At 33.4% G+C, this 21,709-nt stretch overlaps 1 protein-coding gene across 3 annotated transcripts in view; it reads right to left on the bottom strand.

Annotated features, from left to right (window-relative positions):
• SPATA17 (spermatogenesis associated 17) overlaps positions 1-21,709 on the bottom strand; it is a 96,581-nt gene that overhangs the window by 51,365 nt on the left and 23,507 nt on the right. For all 3 annotated transcript variants that reach the window (XM_068676019.1, XM_068676020.1, XM_068676017.1), the window contains one exon: positions 6,484-6,607. In XM_068676019.1, coding sequence (XP_068532120.1) covers positions 6,484-6,607 — 124 coding nt within the window. The remainder of the gene's footprint in view (positions 1-6,483; positions 6,608-21,709) is intronic.

The following is a 21,709-nucleotide window of genomic DNA, read 5'->3' as shown; positions in this document are numbered from 1 at the left end:
AATATTTTTATCATATGAATTGACAAACAGGAAATAAAGACTGATGTAATTGATAAAAGTTATATAATTTTGAGTTCTACATTAACTACAGAAAATCAAAACAAAAGTTCTGAAAAAAAAAAAAAAAAAGCTGAAATGTAACTTCATAGCATGTTTTTGCTTTATACAAAAAAATCCCTAATCCAAAATCCATGGAAGTCTGATAAATGACTTACATTATCCTAAAGTGGAATTGCTTATGGAGCATGAGTGTTACTCAGAGTAAAAGCAGCAAACTCCTGGGAAGTGTTATCTCAGTCCAGACTAGTTCTACCAAAAATACTTACATATTTTACAGCATCAGCTGCTATATCACTACAAGTCGTCTTTTTCAATGTATAAGGGCAATGGGGATAAATATGCAGCGAATACTGACCACATGTCTAAGCACATTAGCCTTGACTCAACAGAAAGATGACAAGACACTCCAGCAGGCACTGAGAATTGGAGGAACTACTACAGTCCAAAAAGATAACACATCTTTTTATTGGCAGCTATTGAAGAAATGCAATAGTTTTTTTTAATTTATTTATTTTTAAAACAGTAAAGACCTACTATTATACATGGACTTTATTTTTCTCTTGCAGCTCTAAATGACCAAGTTGCTTATGAGCGCTATCTGTTCATAAACTGCCAAATGATATCAGGGAAAATTGCCAACATTACTAAAGAGGAAGGAGAATGATGGGCTTTATTGTTGCTTGGAGTGGAAGAGGAAATCAGCAGACACTCACGAAAAGGAGGAGAAAGAATAAGGCACTTTGCAATTACATATTCCCCTATGACAGAATACCAGAGACAGTATATGCTGTGAAATCAGCATGCTGCAAAACAATACAGCACTGAGAATGAGTCAACTTGGTCTTCAAATGAAGCACAATCTAAGAGCTAGTGTTGTGGGCTTATGCTCTTTTCTGTTGAAGTTACTCCTTCTCTGAGAATCATCAGGAGATAAAGGAACTGGAGGAATATAGAGGCGAAAGCTCTGTAAAATGTTCTTTAATAATCTGTAAATGGAAAGCTCTACAACAAATGTCCTTCAACTACAGAAAATGGGAGAGTGTTCTTGGCTTCTCATTATATTGCTGCAATGCCTCATTTTATCACTTTTCCCTAAGCATGTGCTGATGGCCACTGTCAAAGACAGGATGCTGGGCCAGGAGATTCTTCAGTTTGACTCAGATGAGTCTTCAAATTGGTCAGGGCCCAAGAGAAAGAAGATTCTGCTATATATAAGTCAAGAGTCTGGGTAGGCATACAAGTGCACAATTCATGTTTTTCAAGGTCTCAATACTTAATGCATTCAGAGAAAAGATCCCACAGAATGGAGGACAATCTAATCTCAGCAGGTTTTATCACAGAACATGAAATCCAGTTTTGCAAACAAGTCCACCAGCCAGAGCAATGATAAGCTGCAATGATATATATATAACACCACATTCTTAATAATGTCAAAGTAAGTTTTGCAATTGTGTGACAAAGGCTTCAAGTTTTTGTAGACATTATTTTACAAAGAACTTTTGCTTTCTGGACTAGTTTTACATTCATTTTTCTCTTAAAAAAAAAAAAAAAAAAAAAAGGTAATTGTTTAAGAATTTTTGGAAAATTATACCAGAATATCTGCTTAGAAGCGCAGAGGAAAGTTGGAGAGAAGAGAATTAAATTCCCTTTTATTTCACCCAGTACATTTGCCTGTATGGAAAAAACTAAAGAGTAAAGGGAAAAGATCTTTTGCACCTCTGCTTCCCTAATACTTTTCTCAGTGACAGAAGGAACGATAATAGCTAAATGTTTTTTTAAGCTGTGAGGCTCAAAAGACTGTTTCTATGGAGTCTTTTCCCAGTCTCAGTGACTTAAAAAGACATGCAACACTCTGCTCCTACCACCACTTAACATGCTCTGGCTCCTTCCACTTACCACTGCCTTCTCCTCACCACAAGACTATCGACTTGCAGGTCCTCTACCTGGGTAGTTAGAGTAGCGCTAACAGCAGTTACACACTTGTTTTCACTCAGAATCAGACTCACCTCAGCATCATTGCTTGGTCCATCTACAGATACTTAAACAATACATGTCAGTATTCTAGCTTGATACTGGTTCTTTGGAGTTATTCTATCATATATTAATCATCATTTTAATGCTATGACCCAAATTTCCAAAATTTGTATCAAATGCTAATGATAGGAATCACTCCACCACACTGCAACAAATGAGGGCTCTTTGTACCAACTTCTCAGCCATTCTGTGCTTCTGCAAAGTGCCATTAATGTATTCAGTGATTCCAACTTCTGTTGACCTTACAGACAGTTTGTCAGCACTTTGCAGAGGATAGCGCTTCCTAAAATTGTTAGCCTTTTTTGTACGACAAAGAGCAGAAGGTATTCAATTACAGTGAGTTTTTTGAATACACAGACAGGATATACATGGGATATACATGTATACAACAGGGATATACATGTATATGGATGATCTGTACAGATTGACTTATAGTAGAAAACCACATTAGATATCTAGTTCATTTATTAGTGATAGCTGAAAAAAAGGATCATTAACACTGCAGTGGAAACTGCACCTTGTGATTATGGAATAATAATAATTTTTAAAAAATCTTATTTTTAAGTTTTGTGCCTCAACAAGAACTTGTAACTCATTCATTATATGACAGATTAAATAAATGAAAAAGATAAACAGAAATAGATCTGTGCTGTTATTTCTATTGTGTTACCAATAATAAGTGACAAGAAATATTCTGAACAAAGGCAAAGGCTTGTTAAACTTGTACTATAATTTGTATTATGTTCATCATAAAGTCAGAATTTATCACACTGTTAAGCTAAAAATGGAAAAGGAAAATGTTGCTACATATATAAATAATTTTAAAAATTGAAATAGAGGATGTTATTTTTAAAACAGAATTTCATTTGGAAGACTCATGTTGCCACCTCAGATTTATTTCTTACTGTATTTTACACTAGAATCTTGCAAAAAGCAACCAGTAGGTGGAGCAGACAACATAATTTATCACCTGATAATTTGACTTTATTTCATAATTATGTTCCCACAATTATGTAGGAGAAAATTTCTTCAAACAAAAGAAGCCCATGTGAGTCAGATATTTCTTGGCTAGTTACTGGAGCTACTCACATATATAGCAAACTGATTAAAATCTCAACATTTTATAACCATTAAGTTTTAGACCTCATACTTTATTTCTCCAGACATTATTTGGCAACCAACTTAGTTTAAATCAAATAAAAATTCCATTTATTTTTTTTTCAAGCCAACTCTTACACCTGTAAAGAGCATTACATTTTTGTTGTATGGGTATTGCTGGAAATACAGGAGAAAAACAAAAAAAAAACAAAAAAAAAAAACAAAAAACCTGTTACTTAGTAAAGCCAAAAAGACAATTTTTTGTGTTTGGAAGCTGGCAGGGTACATAGAAAATTCTACTTTCACAGAAAGACAAACAGTAATTCTATGGCAGCAAATTAATATTATTACTGTTAGTAATTATTGATTATGCAAATAGCCAAAGTTGTTTAGCTTTGTTTTCTTTAAAATTTTTTGCTAAAATAATTATTTAATTCAAATGAACAGAGTATGCGTAGTAAAATGCTTGTGTAAATACAGTGTATTTGTAATAGGAAATAGCCATATTTGTAATAGGAAATAGCCATAACCTATACAATAACTATGTGTACCTGGTAACAATAACAGTAAATAATGCATACTATTTTTTTATTTTTTTTTTTTTACTTTATAAAGGTAACAGTTTCTGGAAGAAATACATGTAAATGTCTCAATAGGAAGCTAACATAAGAAAACAAACAAAAAAAAATAACATGCTGGCTTCATCGTAGGCCATGCTTTTACGTAAGTACTCTAACCCCCTGTATATTTATGACACCAGCATTTGTAAGATTTACTTTTGGAAATGTAAAATAATGCTATAAATTAGAAATTGGCACAGCCTTATATACGTATTTATTATCTGTGGAATAACAAGAGAAAATTCTGCATTCAATAAAGGATTCATAAACTTTAAAGACAGAAGGGATTTCTGTATTGTCTGCTACATCATGCAGTGCTACATGCTTGATCATCTCCCTGCTTAACCTGTAACATAGTTCTGAGTTGAGTTTGTAGGCTTCAGCTTGTAAGGAATGGAAATTGACACAACTTCCTTTACTAAAATTGAGGAGCAATAACTTCTTAATTCTTTTCTTTCCATAAGTAAACACACTTTTCTCCATGCTTGTAGTAAAATAAAAAGATTCACAACTATAGGATATATTTGAAACTATTATTGCAAATATAGATTTTTTTATAGCTCTCCGTATAACTTGCCTGATTATCTGTAGCCTTGATCCCTGAAATGGCTCAGCTCCAACACTATGGAAACTTTAGCAGATCATCTGCACAACTAATTGGGCTTTAGTTAATATGACTCTACAATAAATCCAGTTCATCACTCTCCTCTTTTCATTTACTATGTCCTCTGCTTAAAAATGATATTGTTTCCTTTACTCACTCAGAAATGTTGACTTTTGCTGTCTGGTTGTACTGATACAATGAATGGACCTTGCTCAGTAATCCAGTTAACTGTCCTCTGAAGACAGCAAGATGCAGTTCTAGTTAGGTCAGAACAGCAGGGATATTGAGAGCAAAATGTCAGGAGCAGACCGTCAAAACAGTAAATTCTGCTCCAAAATAATTTGCCCTCTGTCTTAGGAAGATATCAAATTCTATGACTACATAGAATTGTGGAATACATAGCTTGATTACAATTATTACTTACTTCATATATATGTATGCTGTTTTTCAGGTTTTTTGTAAGTGTTCCTTTAATTTACATTCATTCATGTTTTAAAGTACTAGCTTAGAAAAAAAGATGGTTCTTGGAGCATAGTTCTGTGATAAAGGAAAAATTCTGTGGGCTCCGAGTCATACACACAAAACATCTTAGCAGTATATTTTTGTTCTGAAAAATACTGTTAATTAAATTCTAATTCTGCAAAATTGAGACCCAAATTCATCAGATCATAATAGTTACTGATGCCTGCTACTGCAGTCCTCCAGGTGGATGGCTGAAATATGGGCCTGCTTGCTATTCCTTAACAATGCATTACAGTTTGCTAAGCCAGTATTATCAGAAGTGAACTAAGTTTACTACAATTTTGTTAGATCATAAGTCTTCCAATGTCTCTAACAACCTACTTTTTGTGCTCCAGGTAAACATATTGATGTTTACTTATTTGGTTTACATAAATTGTTCATACATAATTTCAGCTACTAACAAACTCACTTGACAAAATCCTATTCAGAAAACTTTTTATTTACTAGTATTTTAATGGGCTTTTTTTTTTTTATTCAAATAAAATTACTTTTGTTTCAAATAAAATTACTTAAATTTTATTTACAAGTTGCTTTTAGTGACTGATATTCAGTCAGTGCAACAATATTTCTATTAATACATAGATTAGAAATGATTCCCAAACAGAGGAAAAGATTAAATTTTCTGGCAGTAACTAACATCGTATTTTTCCTGTTTTAACATTTCTTACACACAGATTATAATTAATTAGATATGAAAAGCAAGAAGAGTAGGAATCAACAAAAGACCACAAGTATTTAGTTCATACCAGCATACCACGATTTCCCGTTATTCCTTGTTCATGTGAAGAACAACCAATTACCAAACATTTATGGATACAAAATCTTTTTTTACAAAAGTTCACAAAAAGGGGACTAATAATAAAAGGCAAAACCACGAGCATTACCAATCATATTAATTTTGTATAAGATACATATACTGCCATGTTCACCTGTCTGCAAAGCAGCTTACATAAGAAATCTTGAAAAATATATCACTTTTATCAATACAAAACAAATTAATCAGTAAATATTTAAAATTTATGAGGCATTTCTATGTAAAAACAATCATTCCAAATAAGCTGATTCAGGCAGTTCTAGGAAAAGCTTTCACTGAAAAACTGCATTTACAATCTATCTTAAAAACAAGCAGAAGACAGCACCAGTCCCAGCATTAGCTCAATTAAAAAAGGAGGGGGGGGGAATGAAATCCCTTCTCAGCTTAATAACTTGTTAGTTCTTGACAAGTGCAACAACACAACAATAAGCCAGTCAAAATGAGTTTTTAAAGCGAGGTTATGCCCTTCGTGTTGTGTTATCACAGTGGCAGATCAAACTGCTGACTTGGACTCTTTCTGCCAGCAGTGCTGATGCTGCCTCTATGAAGCTGCTGTCATGGAATAGTCATGGTACCTGCTCTTGCCTACAGAAAAGCACTAAATTGAACTCGAAGTAGTGTCTTTGTGATATCTTTTCAACAAGTCATGTCCCATTCAGCCTGCTAGTTTATCTTTGTCAGGCTGGGGGCCCAAGTGGTTTGCATGAGCTGTCAGGGACAGGTATACCAACCTGCTCAGTGCTAAGGAGGTAATGCATCTTTCGAGCTTGGTATTTCTTTTCCTTTTCTTTCTTTTCCTGGTCCTTCTTTCTCCTTTCATTTTCATTCATTTCTGCATACTCTTGGAGCTCATTCCTGTAATAAAATAACTCTGCTAATTATATACCAATAATAAAAGACCTGATAATGTTTTATTTTACTTTAACCCTTTTATAGTGTCATAGCATTCGGCTATTATCTATTAGCAGTATACTGACACTACTGGAATGGAAAATTACAGTTCATTCAGTTCCACAGCACCGTTGATGTAACTGTGAAGAAATAGAATTAAAATGCTAAAACTCTAAACTGTATATTAGTTCATGTAATTTAGTTATTATTTTGAAGATTATGTCAATTTGTATTTTAATAGTTTTATAAACTTGCATTTATAGGCGTCTTTGTGTTGTTATTTTTAAGAGTCATTTTAGTTTGAATTTTTCTAACAGAAGTTATTTTAATTTAGCAATGTTCCTTGAAAAAGTATCAAAATAAAAGTTGTTCACTTGTGTTTTGGTTAGTGCTTTGTGACATTTCCTTCTTATCTGCAAACAGGAGGACGTTATGGCCTGAAAAAGGATAGCAGACATGGTGATAGTTGATATTCACTCCTGGGTCTTTTAGCCTTTTGTGAGTACGTACAGTTGGAGAAGAACTGGATGTAAACTTTTTGTGCATGCAATGTCCTTAAGAGGAGTTTCCATAGCATTAGGTTTCTTGCACAGGTCAATTTCTACTCTGCTCTGATAGCAATGGTACAGGACACCACAAGAGACAACATAACTGCCTTAGAATACAGTGCATGGGAGAGGTTTACAAACACACAGTGCCATCGAAACAGATGGGTCTCTATTCAATAAGGGATTCACAGGATCTGTGAATCACAGATGACAGGAAATGATTTCATTGTACAAAAACTAAGGAATTGTAGCTAATCCCAATTCCAAAGAATGGAGATTCTAACTGAACATTTTGAAGACAAATGGTCATAGATTCCCCCTCGACGCCTTTTTTCATAGAAACAAAATTTTGTGCTATTTGCATAGTGCACATGTATGAAATTCTATTACCCAGTTCCAAAAGGCCAGTTTGATTACCATTTGTTATTTTTGTTATTACGAAATAGATAGTTCAAATTAACCTTTGTGCCAAAGACACCAAGAATATTCAGTCAAGCATTTAGATTGTTTAAAAGTTAATTAGGTGAGTAAACTCTAGGCTTTTTTTGTTTGTTTGTATGTTTAGCATGTGAGCATATGATAAAATAAAAAGCAAAGATAAATACACTGATCACATATCTGGATCATTTAAATATTTCATCAAAACTGAGTATTTAGAGAGGTCCACATTAATGGTCTCACTTGTTCCAATGGATACTAAATAAGATGCTCTAAGATGAAGGTCAAATCCTGTCAAAATACGCACGTGGATAAGTTTGCTAATGTGAAATATCCCATTGGAAATTCATATTACTCCTGGAAGTGTATTTAAGACTGTGAATCAGACTTATTCTAAATATTTTAATTATTGTAATGTTAAAGTAGTTCATCAAAATATGTGAAAGAGCAATACTTGCTTTATAAACATGAAGACTGAAACTTCATTCTTAAAAGCAAGCTGTAATGTAGAATTTATATATATTTTATGCTATATTTCAAGTTTTTATCAACTATAATAAGTAAAATATTAAGTATTTACACATTTTATTTCAATCATACAAGAAAAAATAGAATAAAAAGGAAATAGCGATTGGAAAACATGTACCCGTCTTTCAATCTCTGGAAATATTTTTTGTTGCAGTTTACTGTTAAAGTCTGCTAATACAATATTTCATACAAGGTTACTTATGAAGCACACTGACGTTTAAAAATCACCATGCTATGCTTTTGCAGCAGTGTAATTTTTTTCCAACATAAGATTAAATTGCAAAATAAATGAATTACTTAGAGTGGCATGGCCCCCATTTTGCCACCCTTCTCTTGAAAATTGCTTATTAATATGAAAAAAGAAGTTGGAAAATAGCCTGTTTTACTTTATGCATAGTGTTTCGGGGCCTCAAAGCCTGCAGAGCCAGACTAGCTGCACATTTTAGATTGTGTTGGCAAGCGGGTACGATGACCTTTCTGACCTGCATCTCAAGGCTATTATTAATCGCTAAGTAACCTGGTAAAGCCAAACAAATTTGTTTCCATTGAAGGGATCTCTATCTGTGTCTGAGAATTTGTGCTGTACCAAACAAACCTCATTAACTGTGTCCATTTTTGACAAAGAACTAGGAGTTGGAGAGATTGGTGACCTTTCTTTGTCCTTAAGGTACAGATTTCAGAGTCACTGCATGTAGGTACATAAGCATTTTTACCTGGAAACTCTTTGCTCTATATCAATCATTCATAAATAAATAGATAAACAGAAAAAGCACATAGTATCAACATTGCTCTTTTATTTTTTGCCACTTTACTTCCAATATCAGAGCATATGATCTGTTTAACATATTTAATACTATTTCTTGTTCTTTTTTGAATACAGTCATCTGTTCAGCTTTACCACTATCTATAGCTGATGAACTCTCTATCAACGTATTATTAGAGTTTATTCATGTTCTTATGTACTCATGCACTTCTTCCAACAGTGAATATGGAAGCTTTGTTATCTAGAATACAAACTATGATGAAATCTTCCAAACAAGAATACATTTGTGTTACGAACGTAATAATAACGGGATGTAAAATGTTTCTCATCATCATTAATACAAATTTACAAAATTATTTTGTATACTTAATATTCAGCATATGCTGAAATTAAATAGAAATCAACCATTACATAAAATTAAAAAAAAAAAAAAAAAAAAAAGAAAGAAATTAAATAGAAAGAATGTCTAAAATACTTGTAGAAGTTCAATACAATTCACGATCCTTTAGATTGTACTATCATTCAAATCATCATGATCCTTTCTGGATTGTTACACCTTTTCATTAATGCTGTACCCTAACACCTTTAAAAGTTTGTGGTTTTTAAACAGTTACAAGTAATCTTCAACATACTTTTGCAGTCCTTACATTTTGTCAGTTGTGCTACAATATATCTATCACACATTACACTGTTCTGTAGAGATGTACAGAATATACGGATGATTCTGTCTTGGGGAAGAGAGCTTCTAAAATGATTCTTGTCTGAGAAGCAACACAAAATAAGAGGTATGTAGTGGTGCAAACATTGCTAGACTGGAAAGAATAAATGTTTTATCATAGATTTATTCTGAAGTTATTTGATATGTCTTATTTATCATACTTTCAAGGATTTCAAAGATTTGAATAGCAGCAACAAAGCCAGAGATTCTAAAAATAGACATGAATCTATTATTTCACTTGTTAGTGGATTAATACCCACACATTATGCATTGTGTAGTGGGTTTCACTGTTACTATACAGAAAAAAAAAGTGTACAAGAGATATAGACATAAATCTAGACTTCTAAATGGAGTTAATGTTATACCTTCAACATATTTCCCTGCTCAAAGAAAACAAATCCTATTTTCCATTAAAGTCAATTGAAAATTCCATGAAATTAAATGACCTTTGTATCGAAACCTTAAGCTTAGGCCCAGCTTTCTCTTTGTTCACTCAAGTTCAATCAGCGATAGTAAATAATGTTTTCATGGGACTATCTGATATTAGGAATACTACCTATCATGCATGATCCATAACTTTCTTGTTTGTGGACTCTCAATGCAGTTTGCTTCAGGAAGAACCTTTTATGCTTCGGTGTGAAGGGGGAGAACTGAACACAGAAAAACATTTTGGCCTGCATGATTAAAGCTTCACCAAATTTGTTGAGAGAAAAAGAGTTCTATAAATGCAAAACATGTTTTAGGTTAATTAATAATTTTGTTATTTTCATAAATAATCTGCCTTCTGCATGACTTATAGATAGAATAGTACTGCTTATTAAACTAACTTACAACTGAAGAAAAAAAAAAAGAGCAATTTATTTTAACACATAATTTTTTCATTATCTTAAAGCTTATCTAAGTATTTTAACAGCACCTACTGCATCTTCCAACAAACTTGGCTTCCCCTACATAACAAGTCTAACCAGTGTTTCTTTCACAGAGATTTTACTGAATACCTTTGTAGAGGAAATATGTGTAAATTTTGACAAATACGGTGCTTTATCACAATCTAAAAACTGTTCAGAAGAATATCAGCGTTTGTTAGCACAAGTTTACCATGAATTTTCTTGCAAAAAGGGAACATACCGAGTAATATAAAGTGCATTTTCTTTGAAACGGGTAATATTTCTTTCAATTGAAACCAGGCATAGCATCATCAATTCATGTGCTTAAAGACCACAATTAAAAATGATCACATGTAAGAAATCTGTGAAGTAGTTATTGATTTGTTAACGATAAAATTATTTGCTTTATATAGTTTGACAATAAAACATTTTCATATGACAAGGTAACTTATTTTTAGTCTGGTACTTCATTATGCAGTAGGCAGCAGTGCAGGTTCCAGCTATGAGATGCAAATTTGGTTGACAGTACTCCTGCTGTCTGTATAAAGGTTAAAAATACACACGTAATATTGTTCCTGGCACTTTTGGAAAGGGCTTGAAGTGATGATTTCAGCAAAATATAGATTTTCATAATTCTACATAGAGTTTCATCATTTTACAAATTCATACTGACCTACATTTATTGAACTTTATTAAACTATTGCGTTCCGTTTGCATTTTCATTGGAATTCTGTGATCCTTTGATTAGATAACCATAAAATAATAATAATAACTAAACAGAAGGGCATCTGAGAAAATCAATAGTTGGTATTGTTTTCTAGAGTACCCAGAAAGAGTACAAAGTTATCGTGATTTTAAATGGTTCCTGCAATACAGCAGTAGGCAACCTTAACATAGAAGATGAACAAAATTGATTTTACCTTCCTGATCATGTATCATCCTCCCTGCTCAAAGAGGAACTGAAAATGAAATTAGGGGGACAGTACTTTTCATATACCACTGCATGCCACTTGATTTCACATTACATTGGTGTATGCGAGAATAGAATATGACCTGCCATGTTATTATCATTCCACTTTACCTATTTTATTTGGGTAAAAGATGAAGTATATATAGACTTTCCCAGGATGTAAAAGTAGTTTAGAGAGCTTATGCTTTAAAGGCAGAGTTTTAACAGAAAACACATACTACATTCTTATGTTAGCCACAGCTTGATCATCTTCAACCTAGATCATTTAAATTAACCTGTTCAGATTTACTGAGCAGAGCAGAGAGGCTCTGCAACCCCCTACTCCTCTACACCATGGCATATACTACCATGTTACATGACATATTTGCAACTGTGAAGCCTTGCCCAGTGAAATATGTGATAAATCCATTCTTAAAGTATATTATTTGTTCTGAAATATTTGCGATAGTATGTTATTCAAATACCTGAAAATTATACCACTCATTGGCAATGTAATGATAAAAATTGTTCTTTTCTCCGTGAAACACCGAGGATTTCACAGTATATTTGCTCCAAGTGTAACAAAACATAAGTGAAAAAGGTCCAGAAAGTGCTTCTATAATTCATTGTTACTTTGTTAGATAGACATTAGCTAGTATAAAATTAAAAGAGCTACCCCATCAGACTGATTGCAGATATATGCATTAGTTTACATTCAGATTGGGATGCATTTTTAATACAAGGACAGGTATTTGCTTCTTGGTAATGATAAAATCCCATCATTTTCAGTAAAAGAAAACTTTTAAAGTCTTCAAAGTAATTATACAATCATTTTGTTAGTAAAAAAAAAAATCAATGGTTAGCTCTGTTTTACACAACATCTTATGCTGAGCCACTCGAATCTTGCAAAAATAATTAAAAACAAAATAAATAAAAAGATATTCTGATTAGTATTTTAAAGTTGTGATTTGCCACAACATAAAGATGCATGCTACTTCCTACTTTTTCCAACACTTTGAATGTTTAAATAAAAGTAAACTAAAAGGTTAGAGTAGGTTTAACAGCTCGCAAACATCAGGAAACTGATGAACTGTGCAAGAGATTCAGACAAGAATCAATACTTATACTTCTTTTAAGGTATTGTGTTCATATACCACAGAGAGTTCCCTGTTAAAAAATGGGTACTTACATTACTGTAAGGTATGTGCTGTCTTCATGTATCTGTTCAAGTGGCCTTTTATGTTCAAAATCATAATACTCAGCAACGCAATATGTGTTCACACGCATATCCTAAATGTCCTCAATCTCCTCATACCCGTTTTATAAACATAAAAGATGGGACAGGAGCAACTGTCATTCGTAGAGGATCAAGGAAAAGCAGAAATACACACTAACAGTATTCCTTGGGATCTAATGAAAGGAGATAAATGGCTAGAGTTCTCCTGAAGACTGCAGATCAGAGATGCAAAGAAAAAGTCAGATCTCAATCTGCCTTGCATCAGGGAGTATTTTCTCACAGAGAAATTAACTGAACCCCAAGTGATTATCCTTGTAAGGGAACTTTAAGCGACTCCACAGACTAGGGTCACTTAATGTTAATTTCTGAGCAGGTGTCCAGTCTGCCAGGTAAAGAATGTTTCCACTGTCCTGAGACATTAAAGTCCCATACAAGCAGCTGGACTTCTGCAGGCTGAGTTGACATAATCACCTGATGTGGAAATAAAAATTATGTCAGTCAGGTAAATGTTATTTTTACCACTATTGTAGGCACAGGCACACATATACCTAGATTTTTAAAGCTTACAAAGTATGTCAAGAACCAGAGAAAATGCTGGGCAGTAGAAGGAACTGAGGGGCAGTTTGCTGCCCTTGAATACTCAGTACACATGTGCATCCTGACAGAAACTCTTGATCAAAATGTTTGATCTCAAGTTACAATGGAACAGACGTTCAATGGTGCAGTCAGTTATTAGGGTTATGAGGTCTAGAACACCTACCACAAAACTAATTATATCAATCTGTTCGACAACTTAATCATGACACATCTCTCTTCAAAATCTGGAGGACTATTACCATTCTGTCATTGCAGTGCAGTGAACATGAAACTAATATGACTCCTTAGGATGAAAAAATAAACAAAAATAAAGCGACTGTGAAAAAACACCCCATAGATTCTATCATTAATTTTAAAGAAAGAAAATCATAACATCTTAAAATTCCATTATCATTTGTGCATAGTGGAACGTATTCTGCCCAACTTCCTGTAATTACATAGCGTACACTGACAATGGAATTAGGTGACATACCAGTTCAACAGTCAAGGTCCACAGTGTGATCAATACACTATGTAGGAAATGTGATGAACATAGCAGCGAAGGGCATACAGTGAATGAATACCTTGTGTAGATCAGGAGATCAGGACACAGCATGTATCAGCTGATAGGAAAGAACAGACTGATGTATCCTTCCAATTTCCACTGCTTCACAGTTACTCAACAGAATACAACAGTTTTTGAAGATACTGGTAACTGAGTCAGTTTATAACTAAAAAGGGATTATTTTCCCTAATCTATTATACAGAATTTTCTAATTAAGGTTTCAATATCAAATTATACAGAACATTTCCTCACACATATTTAAAATCTACCAAATTATTTATTTTTTCAGAAACATGTAAAATTAACAGTCCAAATATTTTTCCTCAAGTATATAAATCCTTAAGCTGAATTTACTTCCTACAGATTAGCAGCACAAAATGCTGTGCACTTGAAAGCCATTTTTGTAAATGGCGTGATTTAAACAATGAAGTTTTGTTAGCTTAACTATTTTGATTTAATTAAATTTTAAAATCTACTTATTATGGATATAGCATAAGAACATCAACACTACTGAAGCTTCTCTTGGTTGAGGAACTGTATCCAAATATACTGGTTCGACTTCACTTATGCTCAGGTGTATAGTAATATAGCTAACAGTAACAGGAAAGAAAAAAAAAAAAAAAAAACTATGGACAAGCATTCATTTTGCAAATGGGTGCAACTATTTAACATTTTTTCATTCCTTGTGTGCTTGTTATTGACCTCTTCAAGGAAAAATCACCCTTAAACAAGCTTAAACAGTGAAATTAGTAACTGGGGGTAACAAAGCTGAAATCTGGTCCTGAATGGATTACAGATTCCTAACACAAATTAGTCTGATGGCAGTTCAGCAGAAGTGATCATTTCTAGCACAGTGTCAGTGCTAAGCTGCTAAGAGAGCAGTCAAGTTCTTAAATTTTCCAGCAACATATGAAAGAGGATGTCTAAACATAGACAACTACCAATGAAAATTTACAATGAATGTCACGTGAAAGTATTTTTTATCTTTTGGCACTGCAATTCCCAGAAGATTATATGTGCTACCATCTGCACAGTAGTAACTAGAGGAAAGCACATTGCTATGTTCTGCTACAGTAAAGCTGTTCAAATTACTAGAACAAACTCCTTTAACTTGTTATTTCTCTGTTGCAGTGCAGGACAATGTAGACGTGCCTGTATTCCTTTTACCTTCATATATGGTACTTGGCAACAATTACAATATTCAACATTATGTGATTTAAAAAGCAAACACAACATTATAACTTCTAAAGGTCATCAGCCAAGTTGATTTTCTTTCTCAGGGTATTAAGCAACAATTTGACTCAGAGGCCTACTGTCTGACTCATATTTTTCACTTTCGTGTAGGAGCTTGCATATGTTTGCAAACATTTTGTTCACATTAAATAGGTTTTACAATGGCAAGGCAGAGAGAGTTTTTCTGTATTGACCCATTACACAGAGCACAGAAGTAATGCCAAATCTCACAACTTCACAGTGATGGTTTTCTCAAGTGATGGTTTTCTCAAGTTCCATAAGTATGGAATTTGAGTACAGAGTTTGTGTTACCAATTGAGCATCTATGATGTCTTTTTTTTAATAGAATCATAGAATGGTTTGGGTTGGAAGGGACGCTAAAGATCATCCAATTTCAACCCTCCTGCCATAGGCAGGAGCACCTCCCACTAAACCAGGTTGCCCAAAGTCCCATCCTTGAACATTTCCAGGGATGGGACGTCCACAGCTTCTCTGGGCAACCTGTTTCAGTGCCTCACCACCCTCTGAGTAAATAATTTCTTCCAAATATCCAATCAAAATCTATCTTATTTTAGTTTAAAGCCATCACTCCTTGTCCTATCACTCCACTCCCTGACAGAGTCCCTCCTCAGCTCTGCCTTTAATTATTGGAACGTTGTTATAAGGTCTGCCCAGAGCCTTCTCTACTCCAGGCTGAACAACCCCAGCTCTCCCAGCCTTTCTTCATAGTGGAGGTGATATCTCTGATCATCTTCATGGCCCTCCTCTGGACTCATTCTAATATTTCCTTCTTGTGCTGAGGGCCCCAGAGCTGAAGCATAGAAAGCATAACAAAGCACAAAAGCATTATGAAGCATAAAAAATTATGAAAGATACCACAAAGAACTGGATTTTTAACATAGCTAATGCAATCATTCTGGAAGTGATCTGACATTTTAAAGTATTTCAGTGCTACTTGTGTGTAGTGCAACTTTTGTGTGTGTACTTGTTTCACAGCAGGGGCTAATGAGGGATCTGAAACTATCAACTAGATACCAATTTTTAAAAATGCTAGAATACCGTATCTCTTGTTGCCTTAAAAACATTGAAGTAATCAACATGCCAAAAAATATGCATTTTTTAGGCAATAGGACACTCAGTTTATTTTCTGAAATTTGGGTTTTTTTTATAAGACAAAGTACATTCAGTAAAAGATTTAGGCATCCTAAAGGAGCTATCCTAAAGGATTCATGCTAAGGAGTACTTCTAATGTTTAGATTCTATTGTCTATGTCTAAACATATAATTTTTAATCTGACTTCTTGAGTAAAATACATTGCAAAGCTATATGATGGTGATGCCTCCCACCACCAAGTACAAGTACACTAATAAGTGCTGCATCATTTTTGGTGCCATGCACCTGAAAGATCAGATGTGTCTACTAGATGAAGCTGTAAATTTCTTTTTGTTTGTTTATTTTTGTTTTTGTTTTTGTTTCAATCAGCTAGTAAATCAGACAAGAAAATAATAGACCACCTGGAGAAAAAAAAAAGTTGAAAAAGTTTGCTTTAAACACTGTCAAGCTGTTTTGGTTTGAAGGCAGAAGGAACCATGAAGTTCAAGGTAAAAGAACTGGGATTTAGCTTCACTGTCAAGGATAAACAGCTTAATGGGTTCATGTAATTATCCCTACAAGGTGAAGAGTCTGAAGAATTTGAAAGGGGGATAACAATAGGAAAATGTTTTGCACAGCTTAAAACAAACAAACAAACAAATTGCATGCAAGACTTGTAAAGTGCAATTCACAGAGTTGAAGAAAAATTTTTTATGACTATGATAAAAAGGTGTATAAAACAATACATAAACTGACAGAAAAAAATCAGAATAAAAAAAAATGTTATTTTTATTTATTTATCAAAAAGAAAACTAAAAGGTTGCTATATTAATGTCTGGATTCTGGATACTAAAGGTGTTTTCAGACTAGTAGAGGAGGATATAACAAGATGCTACGGTTCAAAGATGAAATGAAAGCAATTAAATGGAGAAATTTGGGACATACTTTGAATGGCAAAGGTGATTAATTCCTGGAGTAGAATACAAAGGGTATTTTCTATCTTTTGATGTTATTAAATCAAACTAGATCTTCTTTAGCCAAACCTTATTGTGCTTTTTAAAATATTGTTATAAACTGATGGATGTGATATTAGTGGTAGATCTGAAGTCAGACTAGACCATCTGATTCAGAATATTAATTTACTATGAGCATCACTGGAGAAAAAAAAAAAAAGCCATGTATATGTCATGCCTCTTTACTGTTCTAGACTGTAAAAATATAAGAAAATTATTTTTTTTCTTTTGCTTATCTGAGTGAGCTCAGAATTAAGAGAACTCTTAGATAGCACAAGTGGCTGATCTAGATAATCTAAAAGTAATAAATCAAAAGTATTCATTCTTCTTCTTTTTTTTTTTATCCATTTTTGTCATTTAGGCCTTTCTTCAGAGAAAAAAAAAATAAAGGAAAACACAACAAAGTGATGATAAGAGGCTATATACTGCTTTGTATCTCACACGTTTTTGTGAGACTTTATAGAATATTACCAACACAAAAGGAAAGATGATGACTTGCCACCATAAAAAAAAAAAAAAAAATCCAAGAAATATCAATAAGCTATCCACAGTGAAAAATCAGGTCCTGAATTTGCAAAAATACAAATGGTTACATACCACACTTCTAAGAACAAACACAACTGTGGTGTGGTTCTTTTCAAAGGATTCACCATTGTAGCTTCTACTTCTCTCATGTAAATGTGAAATGAGAAATGCTGTCTAACCTCAGAAGTCACTCACTGGTTAAGGCAGTTGAAAGAACACCTTATTTAGTTTGGTAGTCCTTAATATACCTGCCATCTCAAAATGCTCATATGTTGTAAAATTCTGAGCTATGCTCCTTATTTAATAATGAGTTATGAAGTAAGTGAGCAGGTTAATGGTAAATTTTTAGTTTCACTCAGTTACAGTATCTTACATCATTATAAAAAAAAAAAAAAAAAAAAAAAAAAAAAAAAAAAACACGTGGTGTTAAATGGACTGCTGTGTTTTAAAAAAAAAAAAAAAAAAAAAAAAGGTGTCTCAATTTTCTTTTGTTTCTTTGGAGAACACAAAAATAAGCTAAAATCCAACACGTTCTGGAAAAGATGTATGTGAAAACTAAGTAGTCACTGACGTATCCGTAGATGCACACCCTCACATATGACCTGGACTATTTGAATAGCATAGAGCAAGCTTCTTTACTTAACTCTGTACACAAATTGCTTTAGCAAACAACAACAACAAAAAAAATCTATTTTTTAATGTAACAAATTCATGCATTTAAATGTTATGCTTTGTTTTTGAACTGAAAATGTTATGCTTTGTTTTTGAACTGTACACCATCACCTCTTTATAATGAGAGAAGAAATTATTCAAATGAGTTGAGTAAATGGCACATAAAATTTGTCATATTTCTAATGACCTAGACACCTGAAATGACTAGTTCTCCGAAATGCACATGAAAAAAAATATTGATATACTTTCTCACAAGTCTTTAGTCTTCAGGTGGTAGAGCTCTTCCCTGATATAGCCTGTATATAGATAGCCTGTCATGTCTCTACAATTAGATAAAACCAGAACTGCTATAATTTAATCAGTTACAACCTGAGAATTATATTTTGAAAATCAAGTTTATTAATATGTAATCTTTAGGTAATCATATTTATCCTCCTAATTTACACAATATTTATGATACTCTACATGTCCTTGAAATAAGGAACAGGGACACTACACTATGAAAAAGTGTCCTAGCTGCTGGAGTTCATAAATTTTGTTCAGCTTTGGATGAGTTCAAAGAATTGCCATGTAAGAAAAGCCTTACAGAGGGAATTTATCTGATTATGGCAGTAATAATTACCCAGCTGTTTATTGCAGATAGAGAAATAATTCATGTAGGCAATAGGCCGTGGTGGCAATGACACTCCGCATTTAGTAAATATGCAAACTGTTCACTTCTAATTAACCAAGCTAGAGGATGCCCTTATTAAATGTATAAACTAAAAGTGCCTTCCTGACAAGTGATGAATTGTTACATTGCACAAACTCTTGCCACAGAATTACTGGAGTGAACTTGGGGCTTAACTTCATTAAGAGATCTTGTGGGATAGTTAAATGAGGATGGACAGCATAACAAGACCTACCTGACAGTCAATGATATGTTAGAGCTTAATGAAACTGTACCTCTTCCCCTTTTCTACTTATTTTACAGCAAGATCCTGCTTCAGACAAAACATAAGAGAGTAAAGCCTGCGTATGTAGGAGAATACAAAATGCTAAGGTTAGTCAGTCTGTAGAAAATGTTTTATGAGCTATCAGTAATTTTAACAGACCAATGTCAAAATAAATATGGTTTAATGAGTTAATGTCAGGACCTAAATTGTCTTTCTACAGACTCAGATTAATTTTTTTTCTTTTGATACAGGTGAAATAAAGCTTAATGTTTAAGCTACTAGTCCAAATGTGGTGCTTAGTGCTGTACAAAAAAATAAAATTAAAAAAAAAAAAAACTTCATATTTTTAAAGACCACAGTCTAACTGATTACTTATGTTATTTATACTATTTATGCTTATCTGAAAAACTTGATCTATATTACACAGAACTAGCTAAAAAATATGGTAAGACTGCCTTCATCACTTGCTCAAGACAGACATAAATAGAATAAGGTACAACTGAGGTGTTTCTAGCTGAATCTGCACTGGGAATTTAGCTTACTTTGTAATTATAATGGCTCCTACCGTAACCTCAGTACAATCAGAAAGTGCTTTCCTATGGAGTTAAAGCAAGGTATTGCCTGCTCTACAGCTTTAGCCAGTTCATTTCAATTTCATGACCAAACTAAAAAGACAAAAACTTAATCTAATATGTCTTGGTTTGCAAAATGCACTATTAAAAACCTATAGGAATAAAAGCATACAAGTTGTCTAAAAGCATATATGCATATGTGGATATGTGTTAATATCTACAAAGGTAGGTGAACAGAAGACATGAAAATGGGTTGATTTCTCACAGTTTTTTTATGCTCTGAATCTGTGAAGAAAGCTGTATTTATGGACAACAAAATTTAAGAAGAAACAACAATCACAAATTGCATGACTGCAGATAATATAACTAAATATGTTATCACAAAGAGGATTCTGATAACTCATTTTTTATATCCTAACATCCTAACAACATCAGGTTTGTAGCCATGGAAGTACTCTGGGATCTTCAGTGATCTGGGATTTTAGTTCCAAGTTTCCTACCAGATCTAGCAGTTACACCTAAAGTCCTCTGGAAAAGGCATAGATGGCTCAAGTTCTGTGTACTACCACTCAAAAATAATATTTAAATGAAAGAAAGCATAATTGGCACTTGTTTTTGTTTCTCTATCTCCCAAAGAAAGCTAACAGGATACATTTACATTCAGAAAATTCTAATACAGGTAGATAAGTTGAAAAGCATAATGTGTTTCTTCTAGATATCTTTGAAGACAAGCAAAAGAAGATGTGTTGAAGATAAATTAGTTAATTAAACATGAAGCGAAAGACAACATTACAAAAATGAGCTTTTTATTGTTGCAAGAACTCCAAGGAGCTGTCTGAAAGGCTTTGGCACTAATTGAAAATAGACTACAGAATCAATTGCTTCTGCAGTCAATGAGGAGGAACATTTTAATTGAATTATAAGACAATATATACATTCTTCAAAACACTTTGACACTTGAGAAAATAGCCAGCACCTGGACTTATCTTTATCAGAAAGAAGCAGACAGATGGAGGCTGAGCAAGTTCTCCTCATATTAGTATGACAACCCATGATTTATTTCAAGCCCTCTTTATGAAAAACAGCAATACCTCAAAAGTTTTAAGAAGCAAAGTGCTTGTCATGTTAAAAGTAAATAGGCCTCAGTAATGCTCCAGTAATCAAGAATAAGCTCCATGCTCTTACTTTTTTCAGTTCTACAAGATCAGATATATTTGCAGGAAAGCTAAACATTGCATTAGATCACCAGCAACACATAACAGTATTGTATTTCACATAATATTTCACAATATTATAAAAAACTAGACTGCATAAAAGACATGGATATATGTATTGACAACGAAGTGATTTTTATCACTTTGCATTCTCTATTTTGCTGGCAATACCAGAAGACTAAGAAGCTTTTATAATGACTGAGGTGCTAAACCCACTAATACAACAGCTAGTCAAACTTGGATGAAAATCACACAATTGAGGGCCACGCTCAAGGTCTTTTCACTACTAAAGCTAACAACAGCGGAGAGAAAAATTTGGTGTTAATCCTCTAAGTGTGTGAAATTCATGATTTATAATCATAACAGTGTTTAAATACACTATAATGCTCGTTAGAGCTAGACTCAGGTCCTAGTTTGCTACCTTTAAGTCAGTGTTTATTCAATAGCAAAGAAAGCTGAACTACCTGCCTTGATTACACAAGCACCCCCTACACCAGCACCTTGCCACTGCTTTGTTAGTTTTCTGATAGTGCTATCTTACTGAGTTCTGTACCTAGGAAAAAAATTAAATGGTGCCATTCATCAGCAAATGGAGCACTAC

This window comes from Anas acuta, chromosome 3 (assembly GCF_963932015.1).
Source record: "Anas acuta chromosome 3, bAnaAcu1.1, whole genome shotgun sequence".
Classification (NCBI taxonomy): domain Eukaryota; kingdom Metazoa; phylum Chordata; class Aves; order Anseriformes; family Anatidae; genus Anas; species Anas acuta.
The sequence above is the reverse complement of the archived record's forward strand: the minus strand, read 5'-3'. Positions and strand labels throughout refer to the sequence as shown.